The sequence below is a fragment of the Chiloscyllium plagiosum genome, chromosome 10, assembly GCF_004010195.1.
Source record: "Chiloscyllium plagiosum isolate BGI_BamShark_2017 chromosome 10, ASM401019v2, whole genome shotgun sequence".
Classification (NCBI taxonomy): domain Eukaryota; kingdom Metazoa; phylum Chordata; class Chondrichthyes; order Orectolobiformes; family Hemiscylliidae; genus Chiloscyllium; species Chiloscyllium plagiosum.
The window spans coordinates 77,193,339-77,212,464 of record NC_057719.1 but is presented as its reverse complement, the minus strand read 5'-3'; the positions used below and the strand labels follow the sequence as shown (position 1 = coordinate 77,212,464).

General features: G+C 38.7%; 1 protein-coding gene across 4 annotated transcripts in view; it reads right to left on the bottom strand.

The window, feature by feature from the left end:
- The window catches only part of pcnx1 (pecanex 1), a 279,895-nt gene that overhangs the window by 17,167 nt on the left and 243,602 nt on the right, over positions 1-19,126 (bottom strand). For all 4 annotated transcript variants that reach the window (XM_043698139.1, XM_043698140.1, XM_043698143.1 and 1 more), the window contains 4 exons: positions 17,957-18,057; positions 14,749-14,899; positions 8,199-8,429; positions 1,737-2,011 (listed from right to left, as the gene is read on the bottom strand). In XM_043698139.1, the coding sequence (XP_043554074.1) occupies positions 1,737-2,011; positions 8,199-8,429; positions 14,749-14,899; positions 17,957-18,057 (758 nt within the window). The remainder of the gene's footprint in view (positions 1-1,736; positions 2,012-8,198; positions 8,430-14,748; positions 14,900-17,956; positions 18,058-19,126) is intronic.

Genomic DNA, 19,126 nt, shown 5'->3' with positions numbered 1-19,126 from the left:
TGTATGGAATGAGCTGCCAGAGGATGTGGTGAAGGCTGGTACAATTGCAACATTTAAGAGGCATTTGGATGGGTATATGAATAGGAAGGGTTTGGAGGGATATGGGCCGGGTGCTGGCAGGCGGGACTAGATTGGGTTGGGATATCTGGTCGGCATGGACGGATTGGACCGAAGGGTCTGTTTCCGTGTTGTACATCTCTATGACTCTATTTGCCCAAAAAGCAACATAACTTCATATGAGTGCAAAACATTTTACTAATGTCAATGCTGACTGCAAACGTTTGGCACTGAAAACAATTAGATCATGTTCTTCTTCGTCATTCAAGCTAAGATGGTCACGTGCATGACCTGGGGTGTTCGCAGTTGAGTGTTAAGGCTGGTCTGCACCTGAAAGGTTCTGCTGCAGATAGGAAAAGACTGTCGAGTTTCTGGCAAGTTGCTGGCTCAGGGTTTCCTCTTTTTACATCTTCTCTCTGGCTCTGATATCCACCAATTAAAAAAAAGGAAGCTGTACCATTTTTTAAATTTGGTTACAGCAGGTGCAGTGATCCCATCAGAGGTTCACTCAGAACTTGAGGTCGATATCAAACTTCCAGAGAGTCCTCGTAGCACTTCCTTTGACTACCATGTGAGTGTACCTCAGACTCAATGTCTCCACATAAGATTTGCTTTGATAAATGAGAGTCAGTTGTTCTAACTTCATGCACTGAAATATTAGTGGCAATATTGTCGGTATCATAAATTTATATTATTAAATCATCCATTTTTCTGTTAACTTGGTAGTGGATCACCTGGACTGGGTTGATTCAAACTCAAATTTATTTCCATAACATTTTAAAATGGCATGTGGCATCACTGGTTGTGCCAGGATTTATTGCCCATCCCTATTTCCCTTGAGTATGGTGGGTTTGCAATTCTGAAAGTAGTTAAGAGTCAACCACATTGCTATGGGTCTGAAGTCACATGGAGACCTGATTAGGTAAGTATGGCAGATTTCCTTCCCTCAAGGACACTAATGCACCATATGTTTTTTAAAATAATAATTATATTATTGGCACTAGACATGGATATTTAATTCCATATTGATACTGTTTTTAAATTACATGATCTACAATGGTGGATTTCAAACCCATGTCCACAGAACCTTAGCCTGGGTCTCTGGATAGAACCCATCCACTGACATTGCAAAAATGCCAACCCTAACCCACTTGCTGCAAACAACCTTGCACTGTCTAAAACTGGTGGCTTATACTTTCAAATAAACCTGTTAGACTGTAACCTGGTGTTATGTAATTTTTAACTTTGTCCACCCCAGTCCAATACTGGCACTTGCACATCATGGTAGCATGATGACAGGGAACCAGCATTATTGTAATTAATGACTATTAACAGAGAAATTTATTTTGACAAACTTGTGTGTATTCATCAAGGTAAGGGTTGCATTAATTAGTTGATTTGGACACATCACAAAGTTCCAGATCAGGGAAACTCAGCTAATACAGAGTAAAACTGTGAAATCTCATTTTGAAATGAAAGGTTAATATTTATCTAACTCAAGAGGGAACAATGTTAGTTTCAACTGGGAAACAATACTTTGTTCACATCCTACATTCATCTGGAATACATTGACTTTTGTCATTTTGCATTACTTGATTACATTTTGCATTATTTGCATTACAAGGTATATCAAACCTTTTTATTTGAAAATATCCAATTTTCAGTGCTACAGCGCTTACCTGTGCCATGTCGATACAATAAAATTCTTTATATTCGTGATACTTATGGGTCCTCCCAGGATAGTTTTTAGCTGTTCATGCGTATCAGAATAGGATGTTGTGAGTGGAGAAACATAAATTGGGTATCCAATTGGCTGGTCACAAGAAGAGTTTATCATGTTCCTTAAGGCTTGTTTTGCGTTTTGGATACTTCCTCGTTCAGGATTGCGGTTTCGCAGGAATACCAGCTCCTGCTGTTGCCCAGCCCACAATCCCCGGACACATTCCTTGTTAACCTGCACAGACATATGAACAGAGTGTGAAAAACTGCAGCAGAGCGATCACTCATTAGTTCTTTCTCTAGCTCTTGCTCTTCACTTTAGGTTTAAGAGTCTGACAAGATATTACACAACATTTTTGCACAAATTCAGCAGCTCTTTTTGATAGTCAGTGACTCTTTTTGCATTTAGTGACAATAATGTACACTACACAACCTGCCATGTTTTAAATCTTAAAGCGTCTTCATGTATGTTTGTGCATACAGAGGAGCTGCTGACACGAGCCTTAAGTAGTTAGACCAATACAATGTCATGAAAGCCAGCTTCCATCAGTAGGTGGCTTCTTTGTGGTCAATGAATTCTCCAGCACTCTGACAGGTCTTTGCTACTAACATATGAGTTTCAGTCTAATTGGGTGAAAGCATCGTCAGCAAAAGAAATACTGCTATGAAAGCAAAATGCTGTGGGTGTGATTCAGCACAGTATAAATACTTGTCACATGTCTATCTTTTGAAAATAAATATTTGTTAAGAGGTGGCTGTCAAATTCCAAACGTTTGAAGTGATTTATTGATATGATGGCTGTTCCGAGAGCTACAAAAACCTACACAGGTGATGCAGATTATATTGAAAGTACTGTACTGTCCTACGCACAAGTTGTTGATCCTTGCAAACATGAACAATCTCTGTACAAAACTGTACCATTTCCTGTTTCAAATTCAAAATCTATGGATATTTTCTGTGGCAGGAAAATCTGAAACAAGATCCATTTCAGTTTCTAAAACAGTACCCTATGTAAAGGTGAAGTCACCATCGCTGTACCAGAACATAGGGGCACTCTTTCATTAGAGAGAGAAAGCGATGACAGGTGGTGGTTTAATGTGAGAGTCATCACACACCAGTCAAGTGGAAAGATTGAGAAGGGGAGTTCTTCATGGTTACCTCAGTGTTGCAGTTGGCATTATTTGCATTGCAAACTAGCTGTCCAGCTGCCTGAGCCAGCCAACTCCCATGAATACTCCTCGAAGCAGTAGCGACAATTTCTAAAAATTATGTCGAGTTCCTTACTCTGCTTTTCCATAAGGCTTAAAAGGGCACTGTGTTTGGTGGAGTTGGTCAGTGAAATAATTATCCTACCAGTTCAAAGGACCATCTTTCTACATAGGAGACATATGCTAAAGTTGCAAATGCTGTGTCAATTGTGTTTGATTCACTCAGAATGTGGGGGTCATTTGCTGGCTAGCATTTAATGCCAATCTCTAGTTTCCCTTCAGAGATGGTGCTGAACTGTCTCTCAAACTGAAGCTGTCCATGTGCTTCAGGTAGACCCACTATGACCTGTGTGAGGGAATTCCAGGATTTTGACCTCGAGACACTGAAGCATGGGTGGGGAATCTGTGGCTTTCAGGCCGCATACGGCCTTCTAGGCCATTGTGTGTGGCCTTTTGAATGAATCTAAATTTTGCAGAACAAATCTTTTATTAATATGTTTTTTTTGTCCTTTATTATTTTTATTTTAATCTTAAAATGAGTGTATTTAAAATACCAGAGAGTTAACTTTAGAATTAACACTTTTTTTTCATTTTTTTTAGTTAGTTAGTACATAGTAGTTAGATTTTTACAAAATAACGTGAATTTTTAAGAATATATAATTGAAGTTTCTTGGATGCGGCCTTATTAGATTACGACTAACATAATGCGGCCTTTCAACATGAAAAGGTTCCCCACCTCTGCACTGAAGGAAAGGCAATATTTCTCCAAGGCAGGACGGTGAGTGGCTAGGAGGGGAACTTGCTGCTCCCAAGTATCTCTTCTTGCTGTCCTTCTAGATGGTAGTAGTTGTGGGCTTAAAAGGTGCTATCTAAGGAACTTTGGTAAATTTCAGCAGTGCATCTTGGACAAGTAAACACTGCTGTGAATGAGTATTGGTGGTGGATGGAATAGATGGTTATGGATGTGGTACCAATGAAATGTGTTGCTTCATCCTGAAGGTGTCAAGCTTCTTGAACGTTGTTGGAGCTACACTTATCCAAGCAACTGAACTGTATTCCACTACACTCCTGACTAATGCCTTGGGGACTAGCTTTGGGGAGTCAGAAGGCAAGTTACTCTCTGTATTCCTACCCTCTGACCTGTTCTTGCAGCCAGTGTATTTATATGGTGAGTCCAGTTCAGTTTCTGATCAATGATAATCCCCCAGGATTTGATTCTGAAGGATTCAGTGATGGCATTGCCATCAAGGAGTGGTGATAAGATTGTCTCTTATTGGAGATGGTCATTGCTTAACATTTGTGCCATACAACTGCCAAGACCATAAGATGATAAGAAATAGGAACAGGAGTTGGCTGTTCAGCCTCTTGAACCTCCTCCACCATTCAATAGGATCATGGCTGATCTGATATTCCTCACATCCACTTTCCTGCCCTTTCCTTGTAACCCTGTGCTGTACTCTTGCAAGATAACTATGAGAAGATAGAAAGATCTACTGGATGTTTTTTTTTAGAAAGCTGAGTATTCATCAACTAAAATATTCCACAATTGAGAAGGAGACCTTGAGTTTTGCATTGACAATACAAAATTTCAACACTTATGTTGCTGGTAATGTATCAGAGATGAATATATATACTGATCACAAACTCTTAATGTTTTTTGAAAATTAAGAGGTAAAAAAACCAGACTGTTTACATGGAGTTTACAGTTACAGCCATTCAATTTGGCAATTATGCAGGTAACAGGACAAGAGAACGTAACTGTCAATGCTTGTCGCAACTTTGATGAAGGATGAAGAAGATGTCGGTGATGGAAGAAACTGATTGTTATGTATTGTAATGTACTGAATGTTTACATGCTTAGGGTCAATGTTGTACTAATAGTGTAAGACTAAAGGGTTTCAAAAATGAAGCCATCTTTGTATATTGATGGATCTTCTTTTAAAGGGGGAGGTGTGACAATACTATGGCTTTGAGCAGTGTATTTTGTCCTTTACTTTATGAAGAGAGGTTGAGACAGAGGTAGTGAGCGGTCTGTTCCAAGCCAATAAACAGTTTGTGAGGCATGTTGGAGCATACAAGCAGCATAAATGGATGGAGTCATGCTCCAACAGAACCAGGGTTTTAGTTTAACTTTCAGTAGTTCCTGGGGTTTTGAAGCTGCCAGACATCTTTCCCTTCTACAGCAAAACTCTTTCTCAGTTTCAGCAGTTCTCTCTCTCTGCCAGAATTTTCTCTTGATGTTTTTTTCCCTCCTAGACTGGAGAAACATTGCATATGAGATAATCTATTTTAGATGAATTTGCCTTTGCCAAGGGATGTAATTATATTGGAACAGTTGCTGTTTAGTTTTCAATAACCTGTTATTCCTTTCAGCTTTCCAACAGAATTAAGTTATCCAGTTCTATAAAATTGTGAGGGGCACAGATAGGGTAGACAGTCAGGCTTTCTTCCCAGGGTGGAAAGATCAACTACAAAATGGCACAGGTTCAAGGTGAGATGGGCCAGTTAAGGGGAGAAATGTGAGGAAACTTTTTCACACAGAGGGTGGGGAGTGCCCCGATTGCACTGCCAGTGACAGTGGTAGAAGCAGGCACATTAGCAATGTTTAAGGGACATCTTGATAGACACATGAATGAGAAGCAAATAGAGGGGATAGAAGCTGTGTATTTTCACTAAATAGTAGGTCTAAATAAAGATTAGGAATCTACGCAGGCTTGATGGGCTGAAGGGCCTGCTCCTGTGGTGTACTGTTCTTTCGTTTGTTTGTGTTTTAACTATAGGGTAAGAATAAAATGTGCTGTTTAAAGCTGAGTAGTGTAACCAATTGAATTACATCTGGAACACAGCACCTTACACTTGCCTTTAAGATAAACATTAGGGTCTACGATATTGCTTTGATATATGGGGCTGGGGGTGGCCTGGTCCACAGCAGGAGGTGCTGGATACTGTAAAAGCTTTGGGCCATGACAAAATTCCAGCAAAACTTGTGCTCCACAACATGCCCTTCCCCTAGCCAAGGTGTTCCAGTGCAGTTACAACACTGGCATTGATCCGACAATGTGGAAAATTGTCTAAGTATGTAAACAGAAATCAGGACAAATCCAACCTAGCCAATTACAGCCCATCAATCTACTCTTGATCGTCAGTAAAGCGATGGAATGCATCATCAATAGTGCTATAGAGGAGCACCTGCTCAGTGACGTCCAGTTTGGTTTTGCCAGGACCACTCAGCTCCTGGCCTTATTATAGCATTAGATCAAACATGATCAAAAGGGCTGAATTCCAGAGGTGAGGTGAGAGTGACAGCCCTTGACATAATCTAAAATGATCTTGTTATTTGCAGTGGACTAAAAGGTCCGGGTTCAAGTCCCACTTGCAAGCGAGGTGTGTCATAACAGATCCTAACAGGTTGATTAATTTTCTATTTTAACACAAGGATAATTTCAACCACAGTGTTGAGGAAGGAAAACAAAGTCCACACTTGTGCTGTACTGGTTATCATGAATAAACAAACCTGGAAGACAGAAGGACTCTGGCTTCTTCATTTGTCAAATGCACATTTACCAAATTAACTGCATGAGTGGAATAACAAACACTGACTCCTTTGATTCCAATAAGAAGGTTTGCAGATACCTTTACTAATGCACAGGTATTAGCCGATTTACAAATGTGACATTGCTGAACAGTTGGCCATCAAAACCAACTACAGCCGTTACAGTGACAACTTGCATTAATAACGCACCTTTATGGTAGAAAACTGTTCCTTGCTACTTCAATGGAGCTTGTTAAAACTTGATGCCAAACCCCACAAGGAAATGTTAGTGCATAAGAACAATAGCTTGGTCTAAGAAATAGATTTTAAGTGAATGTCTTAAAGGAAGAGAGAAGGGATGAAGAGAACCTGAAGTGTTTAGGGAGGGATGCCACAGCTTTGAGCCTTTGTAGCAGAAGCTATAATCATCAATGGAAGAATAATTAAAATTGAGGGTGTGCAACAGGCTCCAATTCAGCAGTGCAGAGATGTTGGCTGGTTGGAGAAAATATGAAATATACAAAACTGAGAGCAATGCTGATTTAATTTGACCTTCAGTTGCCATGTTCAGTAACTCAAATTTCATCCATGCATTTACTAGTTTGGCTGACAGCAAGATCCAGGCTTTTCTACCAGGTTGTCATGAGACCAGTAAACCAGCCATTCAAAAGCAACATACTTCCATTGTTTGTCAATGACTCGATGTTATTACACATGCATTCAACTTGTCTACAGTATGGTATAATGTCTCCACTTCGTGCATGCATGCTTTTTAAAATGTCTGTTTGTTCAAATGAGATATGGTGCACTGTATACCTCCCCCAACAGTGCAGTTGATAAGCAAGAGAAACACTGGATATCACAAATATGAATACTATAAAATTATACATATAGCTTGCTTTCCCAAAGGAAATGTTGAAGTGTACAATGCAACTGAGAACTAAGGCCATTGACTGCAAGATTTGAAACAAAGGGGACAAAGGCATCATTTTTTTCCAATATAATGAAACTCATGCACCTATTAATCCATCACAAGCTGCCAGTTAAACATGAACACAGAGCCAGATTCCTTCATTTTGAGCAAGGGAAATTGCAAGGGTCCAGATTTGATGCAGAGAAATTACAGGAGGAAGAGTAAACAGGGGTGGAAAAGCATACAAATTTTGAGGGCGAAGTCTGAGCTGCATCTACTAGGGCCAGTTTGGTAAATGAGAAGTAATTCCAGGATCATGCTGAGTCTTAAGTTTAGAGGCACTGGTTGCTGACCAAGAGGCACTGGATTTCTGATATTGGGGACTGTTGATTTATTGGTTACTGACAATGACTCTTCATTGCTTTATTCAGGTTTTCTTACAGATATATCCAATGAAAGACAGCACAATCATAGCCCCCACCTTGTTTCCATAGGAATATTAATTTTCATAAAGGATGAGCATTTGCAAACTGATGACTATAAGTTGTTGAAGTGCATCTGTGAACCTAATGAGTTACTGGCTTCCAGTAAGATCTAATAGTGAACCTATGTAAATGCTACATTCTATGGTGTGAAACTGAAAGTGAAAAAAAATTCAAAAAGCACATTCCGTCAAGTGCTAGACTCTATGTAACAAACCTCTATGGTTGTGTAATGTCCCCAATGATTCCAAACACCTGATAGAATATCGCAACTCAAAGCAATATACCTTAATGACTCGGAAGCTGAGATATCGCTTATTCAGCATAATGATTTTATATTCATTGGTCCCGTCATCCATAACATGTCGCAAAGCCAACAGCGAGGGGGAGTTGGATAGCACAGCACTTCGCCAGGCTGGATCTCCTTCATGAGCTATGACTAAGTTTTGCTCGTGGGATGTTATGGCGTCAAACAACACTGCAGGATCATCATATTCATCAGGTGAAGTAAAGTGGTCCTGGAGATACAAACAGACCAAACTTAAAGAAACTCTTGGAGTGTGTGCATCACTGAAATGATAATGTCCTAATTAATAACGGCCTTAGAAATTAAAAGGCAGTGAAATTCAGGGAGGCTATTATATGTCTTCCATTGACAATTCAAACAATACCAATCTTAGCGTTTAAGATGTTTTTAACTTCTCTCAATGTTGACCCATAAGACATAGGAATAGAAATTAGGCCATTCAGCCCATCGAGTCTCCTCCATTCAATCATGGCTGATAAGTTTCCCAACCCCATTCTCCCACTTTCTCCCCATAACCCTTGATCTCCTTGACAATCAAGTAACTATCTATCTCATCTTCAATGACCTGGCGTCCACAGCTTTCTGTGGCAATGAATTCCATAGATTCACCATGCTATGGCTGAAGAAGTTTCTCCTTATTGACTCACTGGACCACTAACAGACAGTGTAGTGCTTTATCTGCCAATAATAGTTCAATTGACTGCCATAGGAATTGAGTTCAGATCAGCCTGGGACTGATTCTCGATATACCTACTCCTGTAAGCATATGTTAAAAATTGGATATTCTGCAGAAGCCTCCATTCCAATCCATAGTATCATTCTGGGATGCAAGGAGTAAATCCCTCAAAAAGCACTGCGCATTTTGAGTCATGGTTTACTTCTTAAAATTTTCTCTTCAATGGACAATATGTAATCATCCCAAATGCTTAAAAATATTTTTAAAATTCATGGAAATTTCTTATACATAAAAGTCATTTATTGCAATTATTATTCTGGTGGTTTATTATATGTGGAGCAACTTCCCCAATTAACGTCATTGCAAATAGTGTTTCTAGCATTCTTAGCATCAGTGTTAAAATCCCATAAAACAGTAATGACTCCAATAATAGCAGAAATCAATGAACTGTATCATAAAGGACAAATGATTTATTTTGTTAATAAGCAGGATTCAGTGCTATTATTCCAAAATTATAATGAGGGAACCTCATGAGAAGCCTGAAAGGGTCAACTAGATTGTTAACTTCTGCTTCAGGTATTACTAGGCTTTACATTTTCAGACAATTTATGGCAACCAATTATATATTTGAAGGCTTTTGAGTAGTGAGGCAGTTAATGCTTCAATGAGTAAAGCATTGCAGTAAATTGCAGATCTCAGCACTGTGTCTACTATTTAAATATGCTTTAAAACATTTAATCAAACGTAGCATATTAATTAATGCTTGTAATGGTTTCCATCTAAGCCACAACATTGGAATTTTAAATTCAGATAACTGCAACTTCTCCAAATAGTAAATGGAACTTAGGTACACCGTAAAATGTTGCAACATAGATCATTAGGACAGCTTGATTGAGGACAGCATTACGTGGATAAAATATTGTCCATTCACTTAAAAAGCGATTACTGAAATAGGTTCATTGCTAGGACCCAATGGAAGTAAAATAAATTTAAATGTACAAATATCCTTTTTATAGAATATCTTCCATGTTATACTGCAGACAGCTGCATTTGTTCCAGCTACTCCACAACACTTCTGCAGAGAACCGTGTGCAGTAAAGCAGAACAACTGCTGCGTAAATCATGGATTGTTTGGAACAAGGTAACTCAAGCCCTGCAAAATGTCTTCAGTATTAAATGAATGGTTATGCATAGATTTTACAGAAATGTTTTCCTTCTGCACCCTTAAGTTCGAATGATTAAGGTGTCTATCAGTTTAAGGTCAATCTGAAGATCAGACAGATTCTCTCAATCTTAAGTATGCACTGATTTACAAAAACAACCAAACTAATTGTTCTTTTTTATAGGAGGCCTTCACCTGTCGCCAACTTTAAATTGTGAATAGACTGACAGTAGCTGACAATTTGGTTACCTTCTGTTCTCATTACACTACGCTGAAATGTCAATATATAGTGAACTACAAGATTATCTTTTTGTAGCGGTTAAGTACCTGAAAAAAATCTCACTTTCATACCAACAGTACAGGGATATGTGTAACGTTAAAAATCACACAAAAACCGGCTATAGTCCAACAACAAGCTTTCGGAGTGCTGCACCTTCGTCAAGTGGGGCAGCATCGTAGGACACAGAATTTATAATAAAAGATCAAAATGTGGATGTAGGTTTGCTCGCTGAGCTAGAAGGTTCATTTTTAGATGTTTTGTCACCATACTAGGCAACATCTTCAGTGAGCATCCAGACGAAGCCTGAAAATGAACCTCCCAGCACTGCAAGCAAACCTACATCCAGAACCTCAACCTGAGCTACAAGTATTCTCAAAAGGTCAAAATGTCATACAACTGATGCGATGTATTGAACAAACCTAGATTGCTGTTAAGTCTTTAATCACTCAGCATGGGGATGCAGGTTTCAATTGATTAATATGTAAATCACAGAACTTCTTTCAAGTCACAGTCCCGAGATAACTTAAGGTTTATTCAATACATTGCATTAGTTGTATAATGCTTTTATCTTTTACTATAAATTCTTCATCCTATGATCCTGCCCCTCTAGCTACCTGTCGAAGGAGCAGCTAGAAAGCTTGTACTTTCAAATAAACCTATTGGACTATAACTTGGTGTTGTGAGATTTTTAAACTATGTCTACCCCATCCAACACTGACACCTCCACATCAAGGATATGTACAAATAGGCAACTGATTAAGAGGTAGGAGACAGGGGTGGGCTGCCTGCTGATGAAGTATGTCAGATTATGTAATTCCTCAGATAATGAATGCTGTATCATCTGATAAATATCCAGACATGGACTGATAAATGGCACAAATGTTAATTGCCATGGAAGTGTCAAATAATGACCATTGCTAATTGGAGAACCCAGGCATCTACTAACAATATTGCTATTGCCAAATCTGCTGATATCAAGATCTTAAAATCATCACTAATCAGAAATTTGGGGTCCAGCCACATAAATAGTAGGGCATCTAAAGGATATAAGAGAGTCATGGGAAGACTGTCCACTATCCACAAGGCACAAGTCAGGACTGGTGGAAGATACCTAACTGAATGGGTAAAGCTGCAATAACACTTGTTGTTTGAGGCTGTCTACAACTAAATAGTCTGCTAACAATGGAAATTCGGGACAGTATTACATCCAAGGGGCATAGAAATTTTCCGAAAAAAGCAGGAGACCCGAGGATTGGGAGTAGTTTAAATTTCAATAAAAGAGGACAAAGGGATTGATCAAGATCAGGAAGGGAAAGGATTATGCAAGTCAACTCACGGAGAATGTACAAACCGATTTTCTTCATTCGCTCATGGGACAAGGGGATCACTAGCTGGGCCAGGATTTATTGCAGTTTCTCGTTCTTCTTGAACTCTGGCTTGCTAGGCCATTTCTGAGGGCAACTGAGAGTCAACCATATTGCTGTGGGTCTGGAATCACATTAAGAATGGCAGATTTGCTTCCCTGAAGGACATTAGATTGTAAAATCTTCTATAGGTATGTAAAGTGAAAAACAATTACTCAAGAAAGATGTAGGTCCCTTACCATGAGAAACAAGGCAAGTTATAAAGGAGAACTACAAATGGCAGACTACCTTAAATAAATATTTTATTTCTGTCTTCATAAAGCAGGATGCAAATAACATTGCAAAATGTTAGGAAATGCAGGATCTAGTGAGGGGGAGAACTGAAGGAAATCAGTATTAATTGGGAAATGGTGCTGAGGACATTTGTGGGATTAAAGGCTAATAAATCTCCAGGGCCCAATAATTTACATCCCGGAGTAATTAAGGAAGGGGGCCCAGAAATAGTGGATGCATTGGTGGTCATCTCACAATCTATAGGAACTGTTCCAAAGATGAAAGGGAGCTAATGTATAAATCCACTACTTAGGGGAAAAAAAAGTGTTTCAGGAACTTTAGGTTGATTGACCTGACATCAGTTGTGGGTAAATTGCTGGAGTCGATTATAAAAGAATTAACAGCAGAGCATGTAGAAAACTGTGATAGGGTCAGACAGTCAGCATGGATTTATGAAAGCGAAATCATGATTGACAAATCTACTGAAATTCTTTGAGGAAGTAAGTAGTTGATGTGAGGCAGCCAGTGAATGTGGTTTATTTGGACTTTCCAAAGACTTTCAACAAAATCCTGCTGAGGAGATTTGCATGTAAACTTATAGTGCATGGGATTAAGGGTAGTATATGGAGATGGATAGAAAACTAGTTGGCAAACAAGAGTAGAAATAAACGGGTCGTTTTCAGAATGGCAGGCAGTAACTCGTGGAGTAATATGGGATCAGTGCTAGCACCCCAGCTTTTCGCAATGTATATAGTCATGATTTAAATAAGGGAATTAAATGTAATGTCTGCAGATGTGCAGATGACAAAGCTGGGTAGGGACTGTGAGGAGGATACAGAGATGCTGTAGTGTGATTTGAACAATAAGAGTGATTGAGCAAATGCATGGCAAGTGCAGTATAATGTGGATAAATATGAGGTTATCCACTTAGTTAGCAAGAGCAGGAAGGCAGATTATCATTAGATTGGGAAGTGGGGAGGTGCAATGAGTGCTGAAAGTAAGCATGCAGATGCAGCAGGCAGTGAAGAAGGCAATTGATGCTTTGGCCTTCATAGCAGAAATTTGAGAATAGGCACATAGTACAGGGTCTTGATGAGATTTGAATACTGTGTGCAGTTTGGACGACTTGTGTGAAGAAGGATGTTCTGGTTATGGAGGGATTGCGAGAAAGTTTTACCAAACTGCATGGCATATGACATATGAAGGGAGACTGGAATGGTTGGGAACATATTTATTGGAGTTTAGAAGAATGTGGGAGATCTCACATAAGCATTTGAAATACTGTCAGCACTAGGCAAGGTAAACACAGGAAGGATGATGTTCTCGATTACCAGTGAGTCCAGAACCAGGGGTCCAGTTTAAGGATACAGGATAAGACATTTAGGAGTGAGATATGGAGATGAGCCTGCAGAATTCCCTGTTACAGAAAGCAGTTAGGACCAAAACATTGAATGTTTTCAAGGAGTTAGATATAGTTTTTAGGGCTGAAGGGATCAAAGAGTATGGAAAGAAAACTGAAACAGGATACTTAATTGAATGATCAGCAAGGAGTGACCAAATGGCCTTTACCTGCTCCTATTTTCTATGTTCCTATGTTAAAAGCCTGTCACTCAAATAGACTTTAGTTAGACTTTAGTTATTTGACTAAGTGGCTGTTCAAAGCTGTTAACTTTAAGAACATCATTTTAGATAATTTATCTTATAAATTATCTCCTGATAGAGATCGTTAAAGTTATGAGAGATGTGGAAGGATATTTCCACATTGTGGGATAATCAAAATCCACAGGAATTAATTTGCTCAGGTCTTAGCAACAGCATGAATATTTTCATAAAAGGAAAATCATGAGAATAGATAGGAGAAAAAAGTATAGAAGGATTTGAGAGATTGAGGTGAGGCACATGGAAAGGGAGGAGATTTGTATGGAGTATAACACCAGTGTAGACTAGCTCAGCCAAATGGACTGTTTGTGTGCTTTACATTCCTAATAATCTCATCAATTTATGACCTCAGAGTCATGTCACTGGGATGTTCAATACACAGCACCCTCTGTGATTTGCAACCAATAGATAGTGCTTACTGCCTGACTCATTGTCTGGCTGCTTTCCTGTTGATTCAGTGAGAAATATTTTCTTCATTCAATCGACAGCTCGAATCTAGGTAAATCAAGATTTATTGGATTAAATTCACAGCTGAAAATGTGTTGCTGGAAAAGCGCAGCAGGTCAGGCAGCATCCAAGGAGCAGGAGAATCGACGTTTCGGGCATGAGCCTGAAGAAGGGCTCATGCCCGAAACGTCGATTCTCCTGCTCCTTGGATGCTGCCTGAACTGCTGCGCTTTTCCAGCAACACATTTTCAGCTCTGATCTCCAGCATCTGCAGTCCTCACTTTCTCCTGGATTAAATTCATCCCAATCAGAATGTGTTAGTTTAAAATAGATTAACAAACTAAGTCAGGCTAATTTTTTTGCTTCTTTCCTATCGATTCTATAAGAAATATTTTCATTCACCAACAGCTTGAAAGTAGACAAAACAAGGTTTAATAAGTTAAATTCATCCCAAACTGAACGGGCCAGTGTAAGGTGGCTCAGCAAATCAAGATAGGCATCATTCATCTCTAGACTTGCACAAGGAGGCAAAATCAGAAACCGTTCCAAATAAATAGTTAAAGGATGCCATCAAGAAATTATCTGTTTCCTTGGAAGTGTGTGTCGGGCAGTTAAACTCCATAGATAACAGATGGAAACTCTTGTACAGTTCAAAATAGGTTGCTTTACCTGATGAAGTTTAAGGGACATCCGTATTCCAGGAACTACTACTTTCCGCAGCAACTCCATATCAGCAAATATCCACTCATCTCGTACTGAGGAAATTCGAAAATCTCCCTTGAATAGTGCATGAAGGCCATATAGAAAGGACTCTAGATTACTAAAAGGAAATATGTTATATAATAATCATATTCAAATTAAACTACAAAATGGTTCAGCATCAATAAATCCACAATTTTAAGATTGCAATTGCAATGCACTAAAATATCAACATTCAATACAGTTAAAAACCACACAAATCAGGTTTGTATTTCTAAATAAACCTGTTGGATCATAACCTGGTGTTGAGATATTTAACTTTGTCCACCACAGCCCAACATGGGCACCTCCACATTATTACATTCAACATAACATGGTCTCAATTCTTCCTCATGTTAAATTATTTGTCTCAGCTCTAAAGGTAAACAGCGTTTTCTTGGGGAAGATGGTCGTCTCAATGAAATACATTCACTTAGCAACAAAGCACTGTTGACCCAGTAATAGGAAGAGACTGAGGTAGCTTTGAAAAAAAATCAAAATTTCCCTAAAACGCAGCTACAGCTAGTTTTGCTCAGAGAATTGTAGTTGAATTGAAGTCATTGTTGTTTCTGTCCTCCTTACTTTCTGCAGGCTAAATAACTCTACCCTGAATCACAACTCCAGTATTAGTCCAAATAGAACCAACCTACACTATGATTATACAGGCAGAGCTGCCTTTTTTTCTGGCACCTCTTGTTCCATCTCTTTGCAGTAACACGGCATTGCAAACCTGCATCTCTTTGCATGCGCAAGCACTGCACCAGCTGACAACAGCATTGCTGAGAAACTGAGCCTTCCTTTAGAGCAAAGTCCCTCTGTCCAAGATGAACCTATGATAGGAAGGAACTAATTGTACACATATTCAAGGGGGCATAATTTCCTAATTTTCTTTCTGTTTAAGTTTAACCTTACACTGCCTTTCTCAATTTTATTATGGCCTTATTAATCTATTTCTATTGTTGGGAATTTGTGTACCTATCCCATTCACATTCGCATTATCCAAGCAGAGTCCTCAGTATTTCTACCAAAATAAACTAGTAACAACTCATTTACCAATTCCAAGCCTATTCTGCAAATTTATCAATAATCCCTTGTCTTTTTTGTGTTATTCTGTTCTAATGGCAACACTTAATGTCATTTTGTTTTATAAAGGGGAAATTGAGTTTGAACAATATATTAGGAGTTGAGGTTACAACAAAATGGGTGAACTAGTGTACTTTTATTCCAATATAAAAGGGTCCTACACAAGGTAAGAATTCATGGTTCTGGGTGTAACATATTAGCATGGATATAAGATTGGCCAACAACCAAAGTTGAGATAAATTGGTACTTTTAAAATTGACAAACTATAAGCAGTAGAGTTTCCGAAGGATTTGTGCTATAGTGCGCATGCATGTATGTGCAGGGTGTGTAAGTGCAATGGGTCAAGTGCAGCATGTGGGAGTGAGAGAGATTTTTTTTTTGTGGAGCCCTAGTGGAACTTTCTGATGTGGAATGTGATTCACAATGACCTTCTGAATTGATTAGGCTAAGTAAAATCCAGCTACCACAATCCTCTGAATAAAGGGACAGCAAAAACTATTTTGGTACAAAGCTACAGGGTTTTCCAAAGCAGAGTGTGTGACATCAAATTGACCGCCATTGTTACTATATTGATTAGACTAATTAAAATTTAGCTCCCCTAAAAAATAATCTTCTTTGTGTCTTCTGTACAAGACATTGGTGAGATCACATTCAGAGTACCATGTACAGTTTTGATCCCCTCATGTAAGGAAGGATATTTTCGAATAGGAAGAATTTCTAAGAAGGTTCACTAAATTATCTCATGGGATGAAGGTGTTATCTTATTAGGAAAGTCTGAACAAGTTGGACCTGTACACACTGGAGTTTACACGAATGAGAAGTGATCTTACTGAAGCATATAAAATTCTAAGGGAGCCTGACAGGGAAGATGATGAAGCAATGTTTCCTTTTACAGTACTGGGTATCTAGAATTAGGGGGACTTAGGGTCAAAATAATGTTTTTTTCTCAAGAGAGACGTGATGGTATTTCTTTTCACACACAGCCTTGAATCTTTGGAATCTTCTGCTAAGAACAGTGAAGACTCGACTATCGATTATATTCAATGCTGAAAGAGATAGATTTCTGATTTCCAAGGGAGTCAGAAATATGAGTTAAGGCCTCTATCAGATCAACCGAGATCTTAATGAGTTGTCAAATAGTGTTGGAAGGTCAAATGGTCTACTTCTATTCCTTATCCACTGATTTTGAAATTGCATTTCTTATTCAAGAAGCTAAATCATTAATATAAATTACCAAGAACAGTGGTTTCAGTGCCAATCCATGTAGAGAAATTCTGCCCATAATTTTCATATCTGGGTTTCTACTCATGGCTTTGACTCAGTTTGGTTTTATTTGTCTCCTGTTACATCATTTAAACTCAATTCTAATTCAAACATGCATTATCTTATTTCTATTTTCAAAAATTCTTCAATATTTGATTACTACATTATCCTGTCAATGTGTTCTGTTACCTCTTTAAAGAATTCATTAAGTTTAATCAAGCGTGGCCATATCTTAAAAATATGTGCTGACTACTCAGAATTACAGTTTCATTTTCTAAATGTTTTTCGATTATAGCTTTGATTAAATATTCCATTTTCTTTCCTACCATTAACTTTAAGCTAACTCTTTTGCAGTTTCTTGCATTTTTTCTATCTCCGGTTTTAAATATAAGAATAACGTCAGCAGTCAGCCAGTCCTTTGGCTCTATATTCTCTTGTAATGAATTGCCATATTGTAACTGTGTCTCTGCCACCTCTTTCTAAGCTTTTTTAGTACTTGAAATCCATTTAGTTGTTCACATTAGTGTCTTTGACTCCCAATTTCAAAATATGTAACCTAGCTAAGGAATAGTTAATAAATGATATAACCTTGCTGGCTGATAAAGCTTATCAAATATTGAACAGAACAGCTACTGTCTGATGCCTGTGCTTTAAAACTACAGTAGTTAAAATATCAATCAATTGCATTCAGATGGAGTCTTAAAATCCTGAATACAGAACAATGCATTTCATTGGCATTCTTTCAGCATTGATGCGCAATTTATTAATCTTCAATTTGTCAGTGAATGCATACCTGGACATGTGATGGGAAGCTGTTCCAAGAGCTCTTCTGCCAAGCACACTGAGCCCATAGCACAGTGTCACCAATGTGGAGTCTCTGTCTGAAGATAGAGGCTGACATATTTTTAAAACAAAAATCAAGCCATCAGAATAGGTATTGTATAGATGCACAGTTCATGATTGTTTCACTCAGCATGCAGCTTTTTTGATTTTTTTTTGACATATCTATTTTCTAACCAACTTTTTCAGAGATACTTTGACACATCTTTGGAGCAGCTGTGATGTGAATCTGGGTCTCCTGGCTCAGAGTTAGGACATTACCACTGCACCACAAGAACCCTTGTATGCAGGTTTTTTAAAAATTAAGCTATTTTCTAACCTACCTGTTCAGAGGTGTTATGACACATTTCTCGAGTAGGTGGGCCTTGCGCCCAGGGCCTCCAGGCTCAGAGATAGGGGTAGTACCACTGCACCACAAGAGCCTCAATAGCATGCAGCTTTTTAACCATCATGAATCATTAAAATCAGACAAAACTAAAATAAGATTTACCCTTCAGTCTCACAACAGGAAGTCCTATTACTATTAACCCACGTCCTCCTGGAACATGCAGACTCCCTCACAAAATTACTAAAAGGCTTTGTTTTGAAAAAAGCAGATGCGGACATGAATACCATTTGCAGGGTTCATATATTGTTTATTCACACACTGTTCATTTACCTACTCACATATGTTCTATATAAAAAGAAAGCTTTGAACCTGCTCCTCCCAGTTAACATTTGGACTTGTGACTATAAAGACCTGTCACCCGTCTTTTGCAAATTCCATGGAAGCATCCCTTATCTTACCATGCAGAATGACATGAATATCCGTGGTAAGAACATCAAGAAAATAAACTGGCTTTCTAATTTCTCTATTTGTCACGTAATCCGGCTAACAGAATGGTGTAATTAGTATTCGGATCAACCAATTCAATATGTAACACAATGGGGAGAAAGTGAGGTCTGCAGATGCTGGAGATCAGAGCTGGAAATGTGTTGCTGGAAAAGCGCAGCAGGTCAGGCAGCATCCAGGGAACAGGAGAATCGACGTTTCGGGCATAAGCCCTTCTTCAGGAATGAGGAAAGTTCACCTGCACCTCCACACACATCATCTATTGCATCCTCTGCACCCGATGTGGCCTCC